This window comes from Anas platyrhynchos, chromosome 29 (genome assembly GCF_047663525.1).
Source record: "Anas platyrhynchos isolate ZD024472 breed Pekin duck chromosome 29, IASCAAS_PekinDuck_T2T, whole genome shotgun sequence".
NCBI lineage: Eukaryota > Metazoa > Chordata > Aves > Anseriformes > Anatidae > Anas > Anas platyrhynchos.
In genome coordinates, this window is record NC_092615.1 from 5,434,472 (window position 1) to 5,447,591 (window position 13,120).

Below are 13,120 nucleotides of genomic sequence, written 5' to 3' on the forward strand. Positions count from 1 at the left end.
CATTTATCCGTACAAGGTGTTAATACCTCAGCAATATCAATGCACAACCATAATTCTGAAATCCTGCGTGTGCCCAGGTTAACTGCAGCAGAGCCAGAGCCAGTGGTAGTCTGAGGCCGTTGCATAGTACAGTGTCATCAGGCTGTAGTTACAGTGGCTGTGGGTTGTCTTGTGAAGCCAAACTGGAAAGAGGAACAAAAGCAACCCAAAGCCACGTACTGTCCGGGTCTGAGCACCATCTTGTTGCTAAATCTGCAGCACTATCATATTGCAACTTGGTCTGGGTGAAATGAGAGGCAGTCAAACACAGAGCTGTGCGCTGTGCAGGCGCTGTGCAACGTGCAACATTACACAGGCAGATTTTCTTTAATCTGAAACAAACACGGTTTCTGGTCCTTCTAGCCAAAGCCTCTGGCAGTGCCTGTTGTGACTGTTCTGGGCCTCCTGCATCCATCAGTTCGCACCTCCCTCCATCTGCACTGCCGCGCTCACTGCGCTAGCGACGCTTTGACGAGGACTTAGCTGCCAGATCGCCTCCATCCTGACTCACAGCAGCTGAAATCCTCTTTCACTCACAAGTCCCTGAACTGTTTGTTAATACACCTCAGTCTGAACCCATGGGCTCACTGAAATGACACTTAATATGTCTGCGCTGTCCTAGATCCCAGACTGGGCAGTGGACAAGGCTCGGCCCCTGATGCCGCTGGGAGTGCAGTGCCATAGGGGAGGGCAGGCAGCAGTCAAGCCAAAGCTTGAATCACAGAATTGTAGGGGTTGGAAAGGACCCCAAGAGATCATTGGGTCCAACCGCCACCCTGGTGAAGCCCAGCTACTGCCCAGCCCCATGGGCCAGGCTTCCCCATGGGCCCCTCTCGCTGTCAGAGAGCTTTTTTAGGCTCCCTGCATCCTGAACCATTGGTGTCAGGCTGCTAATGATACTCAGCACTTCTCTCTGTGCAGCTGAGGCAGTAAATACATAATCCTCACAACACCCTTTCAAGAGGGTGAAATAATGTTATCTTCTCATAGTAGTTGGAGGCACGGAGGATAAAAGCTTGTTTTCAACAAGCCACCGATTTTTGGCTAGAAAGAGTTGCCCAGGCAATCCATCGAGTTAGCAATGGAGCAGGATTCGTGTCCCCCATGTGCAAACTCCAGCTCAGTGTATTTATTTTGTGCAGGAAAAAGATTAAGGTATTACAGTCATAAGCTGTAATTATGTATGTGGGAAACAGCAGCCCAATGTTGAAGGCCTCTCCGTGTCAGCAGAGATGTAACAAGATTCAGAAGTTAAACAACATCTTGTGTAAACTCAGGCTGTGGTTTTTAACAGCACAGAGAATTGCAGCTGAAACAATTGAGCAAGGATTCAGCACATACCTGCTGTTGCTGAATGGTATTTAATCAAAAGGAAATTTTCTTCTAGTGCCTTAGTTTAATCTTAGTGATAGATTATACATTCTCTGTTTTGTAGAACATTAAATGAGGCTAATGTCACTGCTCCTGACTCACTTACGAATCAATGCACCCATGGAAGATGTGTCAAGGCTGCCACAGTGCCAGGGCAGCTTGAAGCCACCGGGTCCCATAGTGTTTTCCCCAGCCATCCTCTGTGAATTGTCTGAGCTGCAGCTGGGGCTCCTCTGACAAGACAAGAGCAAACATCTGCTTCCTTTTCATCCTTTAAGTGGCTCTGTAATGACAGAGGCAGTGATGAGAATGTACAAGGAGGGAACAAGATCCTCCCTCCTTGGCCTTCACCTTCCTTCTCTTCTTTTTGTTCAGCTTATCCCCTACCATCTCCGGACTCTTGCTTCCTTTTCTGCCTGCCCTTCCCTTCTGTGCTGTTCTTGCCCCTATAGATGTATGCTCCCTTTCCATTAGGAGGTGGTGCAGCGAGGTGCCTTTCATTCCCCTTCTTCCCCCCCAAAAAAAAGTTTCAGCTTCCCAGCTCTCTCCCTTGCTCCCTGGGTGCCCAGCTCTGGGCAGCTTTTCCTGCAGAAAGGCTTTTTATAGTATCTCTTTGAAGCAGTGCGACAGCTATCTGGAAACACCAGGCTGCTTATCACCAGTGCAAACCCATCTAATAGAGTGGATGCAACACGACACATTTCAAGCCAAGATCTATTATTACAGTATGGAGTGGCTGAGGGGGCAGAGGGAACGTGATGGCTTTTCTGGGTGGAAGGAAGGGCAAAATAGTGCCGTTACTGATGTTGGGAGCTCCTAGTGTGATCCGTAGTATGGGGGAGTGGCATGACCAAGGCAGGGATGAGTAAATGAGGGAGTTAGGGAACATCTGTGATGCTGTTGGATGGACATGAAATGCGTACACAAGCTTAGGGAGTAAAGAGATACTAATCTCTTAGAGCCTTGTCTAATCTTACTTTTTTTAGAGGAGAGGAAGGAGCCAGATGTAATGCTGGATGAAGACACTGTCTTCTTCCTTGTGTTAAAAGTTTATCTTCCTTATTTTTGGCATCCCTACTCTAAAGGATCCATTCATAAAACATTTGTGTGATGCAAGGCACTACTCTCAGCTTGCTCTTCCTGTGCCTCGGTTTCCAGGGTGACATCCCTGAGGATGCACAGCGGCCTGCACTGCAGCAAGAGCAGGCTCTCACACACAGCCTGACCCCAGGCCCTGGACACTCTTCCCTCCTGGATGTATCTTGCAGGTCAAGATCAGAGACTGCCGCCCAGGGTCCCAGGCCCTCTTCTAGATGCTGGGTGCACAAACCTCCTTCCAAGTCACTATTTTGCAGCCCACATGAACTGCAGAAAGGAAAAAAGAAAAACAAAACACTTCTGATAGCAATTTTTTCCAAGCCTGAAGTCATTGCTTAAGTGCAAGTAGTCACACTTGTTTGCCCTGCTGCATCACACATGAGGCAGTGTGATGCAGGGGAAGCTGGAGCACAGGAAGTTAAAAAAAAATAATAATTACTTCTGGCTCGTTGAGCCAAGGGAGAGGTGCCAGAAGTGCTTATGGTTTGGAAGGTTGGGAGCTAACCCCTAAACCCAGCTGGTGGGAAGGACTGTCCCATTAGTCGTGGCCAAGGAAACCACTCGGTCAAACTCCCACACTGGAAAACACACTAGAGGAAAAGGAAACTTTCCAGTGCTGCCATGTGGTGAGAGTATAATTTGGAGTCCAAATTTGTGATGGCTGGGAAGGCTTTGAAGATGGGTGCTGTGGAGCCAGGCAAAAAGCAGCCACCCTGGAGCAGCCTGGCCTCTCCTGTTTGCTTAGGAAACAGCTACGCATAGGATGCAGGAAGCACAGCAACATTCTTCCAGCATGAAGAGGGTAAATCCTCTCCAACTCCATGAGCAAACCTCCAGCCATTGGGGTTAAGAAGAAAACAATATGATGGGGGGAGCTGTCCTGTCCGCTGTATTTTATTTTTTTTTCATCTTCTGCTAAAACCTCCAGTACTGAGGCACACAGAGACGGCTAGACCACTGATCAGATCCACTCTGACAATCCCTGTGACATTTTGCTTATAAAACATGAGATTTCTGTAGAGGTTGCAGAGTGCCAATTTCTTTGACAGCCAAAAGCGTTGTGTTGCTTTGCGAGCACAGTCAGACGTTTTGGACAGTGACCTTGTCAGAGTACATTTCCTAAGTGGTATGAGACAGCCTCAAAAGCTCAAGTGCCCCAAGAGGAGGTGCTAAGCCAAACCAATAGTATAAAGAGCACCAGGCTGGTGAGCTGGGAAGGCAGGGTGGGGCAATAGACAGATGCCTGGCTGGTGAGTTGGGATGTCTGACTCCTTCTCTTGCTACCTTTTTAGCACAGCTGGGGAATTCTGGTTACCTTTTTGTTACTTTGATTGCAAAGACATTGTCTTGCTGCCTCTTTAAAGGACGTCTCATACCTAAGACATTAATAAATGCACGATCCAAGAGGCTAGTGTAGGGTTGATATTATGTAAGTTATCAAAATGCAGGGTAAACAGGTCCATGTGGCAGTTGCAGATACTCTAAAGAACCCCACAATTTCTTAGCAAGACTGTCATCTCCTGAGAAATTGTCCCTTCTGTGTTCAGGTATGCGTTAAGTTACTTTAAGTTAACTTAGTGTTAGCTTTGTTACTGAACGTATCCAGTCAGAAATAACCCTCCAAACCACAGAGCATGGCTCTGTACAGGCTGGAGTCCCTCTGCCCACTGGAAATGGAGAGATGAGGGACAGTCCAGGTCTGGAGCCGGAATTTGTCTGTCCTGAACAGCCCCTTGGACCAGTCTGTTTCTCTTCATCACCAGAATATTAAGTTCTGTAGGCTGAAGGCCTTCAAGAATACCCCAAGGATCATGCAGCCTGAACAGAACAGGGAATACAGGTAGCATATCCTCACTGTGCAGTAGTTAGAGGCCCCTTGTCCTTCTGCCCATCTTCGCTTTCAGAGATGTCTGTTGCAAGCAGTCACAAGTGAGCTCGGTCAGTCTATCAGGCTGGCAGGAAGCCACCTGGCTAATCCAGGTCCACACAGGGCAGATGAGTGCTGGAGGGTTGCAGGGGGCTGAGCAGTGAGCTGGTGGCCTGCTGATGTGCATTTTGTTGGCAGCGTGAGCTGTGCGCTTACTCACAGAAGTGAGCTGGGAATGCTGGCAGCATGATGGCTGGGTTGCAGGATTCCCTGGGTCAAGATGCTGCCTGCCCTGCCCTGGCTGTCACTGTGCTGGTGCTCAGGCACAGCTGGCTCTGTGCTGAAGCTGCTGGTTGTTTTGCTCTGACTGTTTGCAGAATGTCACTCCTCCTGTGTTTGCTTTTCCTCCCCAGAGGAGTTCCTCTCCAGCCTCGATCACTATGAAATTGCGTTCCCCATACAAGTGGACCAAAACGGGGACTTCCTCACCTTTGACATGAGGAGCCAGCTGAAGCAACGCCCTCGGCGCAGTCTGGGCTCCTTGCCCTACGAGCCATCTGAGCAGCAGGTTTTCTACAAAGTCTCTGCCCATCGAACCCAGTTCCTTCTCAACCTGACACTGCACTCCAACCTGCTGGCTGAGCACTTCACTGTTGAATACTGGAAGAGAGATGGTGTGGACTGGCAACATGATTTCCACGAGGATTGCCACTATGCGGGCCACCTGCAGGATCAGTACCTGAACTCAAAGGTCGCCATCAGCAACTGCAACGGACTGGTGAGTTCCTGAATTTTGCACAGCCAAGGGCACTACTAACAACGAAAGCTGCCTATAAAGCAGAGCAGATTTCAGCTTCTTTGATCTGTGCCGTAGAAATGCAACCTGGTTTGGGTCCCAGCAGATGGATCCGCAGTGGTGGGAAAGGCCTGTTGGTGTCAAACTAGAATATTGCACAGTGACATCAAAAGTCAGCTGAGGGTGAAGGCCATGTCCCCTCATTACATTTATAGGAGTTCCTGATCCATGTTGGGACTGTAGTCCAGTTTCTACCAAAGTCAGTGAGAGTTTTTCCATTGATTTTAACTGGAATGGGATAATCCAGGCTCTAGACCATTACTCCAGCTCTTACAGAACTCTCCAGTCCACTTCCAACAGCAACAGCAAAAGATATAAAACATATCGTATGTGTTAGTGAGGAAGAAGCACAGGAGGGCAGAAATTTCACTGCATGACCAAAAATGTCAAAAGTGCATTCAGATCCTTGTAACTGCAGATACATTCCTGGGGTTCCTAGTCACTTCTGTCCAGATTCCAGGAGCTGAAAACATGTTTTCTGGGGAAAAACTAAGCTAGTCAGTGTTTTTCAGTATGAAAAAGAGAACATCAGGAGGGGACAAGATGGCATTCGTCAGAACTAGCAAGGCTGCTGCAGAGAGGGAGGAAATTATCTGTTCTGCATGTTCCCAACAGCTAGGACTAGACATCATGGTCTTAAATATCAGCAGAAAAGCTCAACGGTAGACATTAGTGCTAAGGATAGCTGCAACTAGGTTGCTTGAAGAGTGCATGGCCCCCAGCATCGTTGGAGATCTTTGAGAGTAGGCCAGACAAATACCTCTCAAAAATACTCCAGGTATGATTCATTAGCTCTTTCAGCACTGGGAATAGGTTAAGGACTTCCATCCTTATTTTTCTGTGATTTTCTGATATTTCTGGCTCACAAAGAGCATTTCAAGACCTGCCAGATGGAGGGATGGAGCAAACATACCCCGTTAGTGAATCCCAAGGATGATGGCTCTCTTGGAGGAGTAACATGTAGAAAAAGACTCCGTAGGCCAAATTTGTATTTATGCTACAGCCCCACCTCTTAGCAGTGTGGAAGAGCTTCCAAACAGGAATAAATTCACATTGATTTATTGTTATATTACATTGCCAGAACAGTGCTGTGGGTTATTAACAGAAATGAGAATCTGACTCATTATATCAGAGAGTCTAATGTTTCCATCTCACAGCCAAAACTCAGAGCTGCATAAAGTCTTGGTTCTGAAGTTAGCCTTTTGTTTAGATTTAGGACCTCTGCTGAAGTCCTGGATGATTTATTGATGTTCAGAAAAGAAGAGCTGAAGGGTGAGCTGGACACTGCTGGTCCAGAAAGGATAGCCAGCTTTGGCCTACCTCATGCTTCAGAGGGCACCAAGTCCAGGGCAAGCAATGACCTGGCAGCACTTGCACTGGGATATTTTAGTCCACAGACTGTTTTGCTCTGGAGAGATACCAGGGGTTGTCTGGAGGAAAAAGCAGCCAGGCGCAAAGAGATACAGGGGGTCATCCAGCAACCTCTCCTTTTCCTGAACTCTGTCCTCTTGCTGTGGCGAGCTACAGGAATCAGCAAGGAGGGGGGTCTTCAGGCTTAGTGAGGACAACAGGCTCAGGAATTTGGCCAAGGTGAGGCTGGAGTTGGCGGTGGGGTCTGTACCTGCCCCCTGAGCAGACCTGTGCAGAGCTCTGGCTGATTATAAGCAGATGAGCCCTCCTGGCTCCACTCCTGCCATCCTCCAGCCTGCGCCCCTTCAGGCAGGCACCAGGTCTGCTTAGCAGGGGACAGGCTCAGGGGACGTGAGGTCAGGTACGTGCTGACACCTGTCAGCAGGGGACTGGACACTGCAACCCACATCTGCACAGACTAAATCCAGATGATGCAAAGGGGGCTGCGTAATGTGGTGTTACATGGACGCAGGCTGGGGCCAGTGCTGGTTATGGGGTGACCTGGAGGAGAGGGAAGGGGAAGACTCCAGAGAAGTGTCAAACACAAAGGCACGAGAACGGGTAACACGCCTCAAGCTATCCTCCTTCCCTTCTACTCCCCACATCCCTTTACAATTTCTGCATCTGCAAGGCATATCTCTGCAAACCACTTTGTTTTCAAACGCAACGCACCTTAGGACACACCAGCTTTAGGCTGCCGATACCTGGCCACGCGCTGTCAGACATCGCCCACCCTCCACGTCTGCTGCACAGCTGGCCTGGCACGCAGCCGGCAGCAACCCACGCGGCTGCACTTCAGCTTGAGCAGGATAGAAGTCACCCAGGCTTAGCTTGTCGGAAGCGAAGGGCAAAATGGCCCATTTTCCAAAACATGCGGAGCTGCGAGCTGCCAGCAGGGCCCAACATGAAGCAGCTGGAGCCTGCAGGAGCAGCCTGAGAAGCTCTTGCCTGGCCAGGAGCTGGAAGCCCTTAGTTAAGCAGAGCTGTGTTTCAGCCCACTGGCTGCACAAGAGCCCGAGGACTCGTGTCCTCCCATCAACAAAATTGCAGCTAGGCATAAACAGCCTTAGGAGAGAAATGTCCCTGTCTTACCTCTTGCGTCAGAGCTCATCAAAGGCCGCTTTAAAGGCTGGGTTTTCAGCCCTTTGTGTCTATGCTGAAACTCTGCTTTCGTCTGAATTGCCCTCCTGAAATCAGCGGGAACATGAGATGTTTGGAGCTCGGCAGATGGCCCCACTGCTGAGGCTGACGTCAAGCTGTTAAAGTGTGTAAGAGGAGGTGGAAGAGCTGAGCTGCAGTATGAAGCTGTGTCTTTCCTAAGTGTGGTTATAAGTTAATAGGATAAACCATCCTTGCTCTGCAGATGACCTGGGTGAATCACAGACAGGATATCCAGCTTAGCTCCCCCACAAACCACAGAGATCTCTCTCAGGGCTTCTTGCCGCCCCCTTTCAATACGCATGTGTCACGTCCACCACCCAGACCTCAGCGCTTGGGTTTTGGGCTCAGTGGTGGGGGAGTTTTCAGACTCCTGTGACGGCAGAGCTTCGTTCCCACAGGATATCAGGCAGGTTGTGGAGCCTCCTGCCTCTCGTGTGCTCCTCAGAGGCTCCAGGTTTGAGCTGGGAAGGGCCCTTTCTAGAAGTGTATGGTTTTCAGGCAGGACGTGCTTTCCCCTCCTGCTACTCTGCCCCAAGCCGGCGGTGACCTCCTTCTCCCCGTCCCGCAAAGCCGGCAGCCAGCTGGCTTCGCAGGCCGACACTCGGCTTTCCGCCGGAGCCCTCGCCAGGCTAACCTCACAGTACCTCGCTTGTGTTTGAAAAGGTGGAGCGGAGCCAAAAGCAACAGAGCCTGGTGCAGGAGGAAATCCCCCGGCACTCTGGAGATGGGGACTTCGCTGCGTGCACACTGCCCCGATTCAGCTTTTGTAGCGGGGAGGGAGGTGGGGAGAGACCTCTTACGGAGGCAGCATCCACCCCAGAGAGGCTCTCCCCTGCTTGCCCAGCAGTAACACTGTTACATAGATGGTTCCTTCCACACAAGGACCTCAAGATGTTTTACAGAGACCTGCTTCCCCGTGCCCCTCCCTGGTAGATCAGGGCTCTTGTTGCTGTTGTGTAGAAAGGCTGCGACATCCAATGGGCAGCATCAGTGCAGAGTGGACGACAGGATCGGGGGGGCTCTCCACCCAGACCTATGCTTGCGCACAAGAAGCGGGAGGACAGCCAGGTGATGTGAGTCTCAGACCTTTGGGATCCTTCTTGGCCTGCCTGAGCAAAGTCAGGCAGTTTCTGTGTCTCAGTTGCTCACTGGTGAAGTTCAGCTGATAGAATCGTCTTGGTTCTTGGTATCTAGAACACACCTTTTACCCAGAGGCAAAGCTTGCTGCCAGGATAGGAAAGGATAGGACCAGCCACAAAGGAGACGTGTTGCAAGCAGCTGGTGAATTGGACTGCTCATCCTGCTATTTCCCTCTCCTGCCAACCGTCATGGTCTCACGAGGAGGTGCATTTGCACAGGGCAAAGTCTGGGCTTGCAGCCCAGATTCTTTTGGTCACAGAATAAAACAAGGGAGAACAACAACAAAATATGTGAATAGCTAAATCAACAAAATGGGAGCAGAAACAAGATCATCTGGTTGAAATGGCTAGTTGGGGTGTAAAAAGGGCAGTGCTGGTTGAGAAGAACAAACCAGATTTTAGGCTGCAGAGAAAGGTTCTGACCCTGAAAATGAGATTTTAGGTCGTGAGGATTTGATACATTTCTCAAAAGCCTCTGAACATTTGCAGTCCTCTGCAGCTCTATGCCTCAGTTTCTTAGCTGGTGGTAAAGCTCCTGAGCTGCTTCCAAGGGCTCTTTGGTGAGGTTGAAAAGCACAGGAGGTAGCTCTGAATGCTAAGTTATGCTGATATTTAAAGATACGATACTTAGGATCCCACAGACAGCTCTCAGTTAGATCAAGGCGTGTCATGGAATAGGAAACAACTTAATTTTGCAAGGAAAGACTGTGATTTTCAGAGGACTCTAATGAGCAGAGAAGCCTCACGGCATCCATGGGCAGCTGGCTCAGTTTGCTCTGGTCCATAGCTTCATATGATTCAGTGTTTGTGTATAAAGGAAGGATTCCTGCACACGCTCTAAGCTGTTTGTCAGTCCCCAGAAATACAGTGGCTAACCATCAGAAATTTCATTTTCAGAAAATAGCAGTATGTCTCCCATTTCTCTCCCTGCTTGTTTTATTCTTTTCCTTCTCTTTCCTTTCACAGCATGGGGTGATAGTCGCAGATGAGGAAGAATATTTCATTGAACCGCTGAGCCCGGGAGCCAACGTCAGCACAGGGAATGAGGGCAAGGGCAGCCCCCACGTTGTGTACAAGCGATCGTCTCTCCAGTACCCACACATGGATGCAGCCTGCGGCGTGCTAGGTATCTGTGCCCACCAACACATCTTCATTCCATCCCAGTGCAGGCCGGGAAAGTTCCAATAGATGGGACTGTGAAAGTCCATACTGCCCTCTATGGCAAAAAAAAAAAAAATCTTCTCTTGCATTTAAGAAAGTTTTATTTATGTATTTACTTCTGCCCACGCAAAGCATTTCTGGTGGCCTGGTCTTTGGAAAGCTCTTATACTCTCTTCTTCACAGCAGGGCCTTTAGATTTGTAACTAGAGGGTGGAATAGAGAAAAAATTCTCTCTTATTGTTCTGACAAAAATCCTCCCGGTTTTGGCCAATTTCAAAGGTATTGAGAAATCATAGTTCACGCATGCTCAGCTTCTTTCCCACACGCCTGTGCCCTTCTTGTCCTTGCCAGAAATCTGTCTGTGTCCCGGAGCCTGGGTGAAATCGCTGGCCCCTGTGAATGTACGAAGTTTCTCTGTCTATCCAAATGTTGCGTGTATACACGATGCTGTTCCCTCGGTTTACAGAGGCATCCCCTGGCTCTGCACATGGGTCAGCTAGCTTTTTACAGGGTTAGAGTACAAGACTGCAGAACCAGGGCTGTTCCCAGTTGCTCGTAGCAGGTTTGTGTGTCCCCTGAGTTGTTCATCCAGTGTCCCGGTGCTGATGCTTGACCAGATGAGGAATCACTGCTGGAAGGGATGCAAACAGCAGGGCACCACCAGCTTGCTCTCAGCAGAGCAGCAAGCAGTGTCCCCAGATGTGCCAGTGTGTCTGGAGACAACCTGAGCTTCCCTGACCCAGCTCTTCCTGTCCCAGCTCCCAGTTACACTGTGCCAACAGACTCCCCTTCTCCCGACTGCCACATCCTCCAGCTTCCAGACAAAAGTCAGCCTGTTTCCAGTTGCTTCTTGGAAAGGAAAGACCGTGCAATAGGAGCCACAGGCTAGGTACGGTTCTCTGACAAGCACAGCGCAACTGAACCCAGCAAGGACACCTGTTCCCTCGCCCCATGGGTTGGACCAGTCACAACCAGCTCAGTGCACACCACAGGTTCTTTCCGATCATCCCAAAGGGCTGGAGCTGTGATGTGTCCATCTTCCCAGTCTCACTGGGTATCTGATCAGCATCAGAGCAGAGAATGCTGATTCAGCCTCCCCACAGGGCAGCAGCAGTTGTTGTAACCTTCCCAGACACCTCTCCTGCCCTACAGCAGGAACCAGGCCATGGGGCCAGAGCTGTTGGCCCTGCTGGGAACATCTCTACAGTCAGTTTGGTAGCACTTGAAGCCTGGAGTGAAGTCCTACAAGCCTGCTGCTGCTTTGAAGGTTGCAGCTGTGTCTGTGGAGGAAAAGCCAAGTCCTAAATTCAGGTTCTGGCAGGAAAAGGAAAGAGGAAATGATCTGCAATGGCTTTATTGTCAGATTATGTCTGTGTAGTATCTAAATCCACAGGTTCTTCCCTATGAACGAGTTGAGGACAGGGCCCTGCAGTGCAGAGGCAGCAAAGCACATGGTGGAGGTGGTGGTGCTGGCCTGCAGCAGCAGGATGGGCACACACTTTCCCATGTGGCACACAGGCAGCAGGATACCAGTGGGCATGGCCCTAGTCTGCAGTAGGAAGTGCTCATCAAACTGGGACCAGGACTGGGTGTGTTTGCTGGGTCTAATGTGTATATTAATAATAATTATAAGCTATAATAAGCCTTGCAATGCCTTTCCTTCTCAGCACTGAAACTGAGCTTAATAGTGTCCACCTCTCACCTCTGTATGCTGCTGAAACACTGCTGGAAGGTAACAGAAAAATCTCTTTCCATCCTCAGATGAGAAGCCCTGGAAAGGGAGGCACTGGTGGCTGCGGACACTGAAGCCCTCCCCGCTGAAGCCATCAGGCAACCACAGCCAGCGAGGCCAGCTGCCCCTGAAGAGATCCGTCAGCACGGAGCGCTACGTGGAGACCCTGGTGGTGGCTGACAAAATGATGGTGGGGTACCACGGCCGGCGGGACATAGAGCAGTACATCCTGGCCATCATGAATATTGTAAGTGTTATAACCACATCATGAACCTTGAGAGACCTCAGGGGCTCATATACCCATCAGCACAGAGCAATTTGGAATAAATCCTGTTCTGAACCCCAAATGTCTTGGTTTGGCAAAGGGTACCACATGCTTTTCCCGCAAGACAACAAGTAGGATGAAGGGAGCACAGTGTGGAAATAAGATCTACCTGTTTCAGGATTGCAGTGGCTTCCTCCTGGGCAGCAATCCTGACATGCTGCCACTGCTCCAGAGCAGTGATTCTCCAAAGCTTACAGGGACTCTGTTGTACAGGGGGAGGCACCTCAGGAGTGGTAAACTCTGGCCTGTCTGACCATGCTACAAGCCAGATCTGGACTGGGAGAACAAAGCCCTTTCTTTGAACAGCATCTCTCATCTCAAATTAGCATTGCAAATGGGGCCAGCCAAACTGAGAAACATGGGAAAGCATAAGGACAGTCAGCTCTCACGCTTGGGGTCTGATCAGCATGAAGGGTAAGGAGAAATACCCCCTGTTCTTCCATACAGCGCTGCCTGTGTCTCTGGGTTACTGCAGAGGAGCTTCCTCTGCAGCATCACGTTTGGGTCATTGCTGGCAACAGGATACCAGGCTAGATGCATTAACAGCCTGAATAATGTCATGCTGTGAGTCCTCCTGTGAGGTGAGATAGGCTTAGAGGTTATCCATCAAACCTATGAAAGCTCCTCTGTGATGGTTCTTTGTCCTGTCCTCTGCAGGATCTCTTTTCATGGCTTCCTCAGTTTGCATTTCTAAAGCAGATGCCAGATTTTAAAACAATACAGTTTCTAACTGTTTCATCTGCTGTAAAACACCCACCGTGTGCTGTCTGGTTCCCTGCTGATGGGCAATCAGCAAAGCTTCATCCCCATGCCTGCATAATACCAGAACCACAGGGCTTCCTCACCTGAGCTATGGACAAGGAGCAGGTGCTGCGGGTTCCCACCTTCATTGTTGCAGGCTTCCCAGAAGGAGACATCAGGGTCTGAACATGGTTTAGAAAGTTTTGCTGTTCAAATAGTA

The 13,120-nt window shown here is 49.8% G+C and overlaps 1 protein-coding gene across 3 annotated transcripts in view; it reads left to right on the top strand.

Moving 5' to 3' along the window:
* The window catches only part of ADAMTS10 (ADAM metallopeptidase with thrombospondin type 1 motif 10), a 57,496-nt gene that overhangs the window by 18,140 nt on the left and 26,236 nt on the right, over window positions 1-13,120 (top strand). For all 3 annotated transcript variants that reach the window (XM_005029189.6, XM_021278512.4, XM_005029190.6), the window contains 3 exons: window positions 4,789-5,153; window positions 9,908-10,067; window positions 11,864-12,081. In XM_005029189.6, coding sequence (XP_005029246.1) covers window positions 4,789-5,153; window positions 9,908-10,067; window positions 11,864-12,081 — 743 coding nt within the window. The remainder of the gene's footprint in view (window positions 1-4,788; window positions 5,154-9,907; window positions 10,068-11,863; window positions 12,082-13,120) is intronic.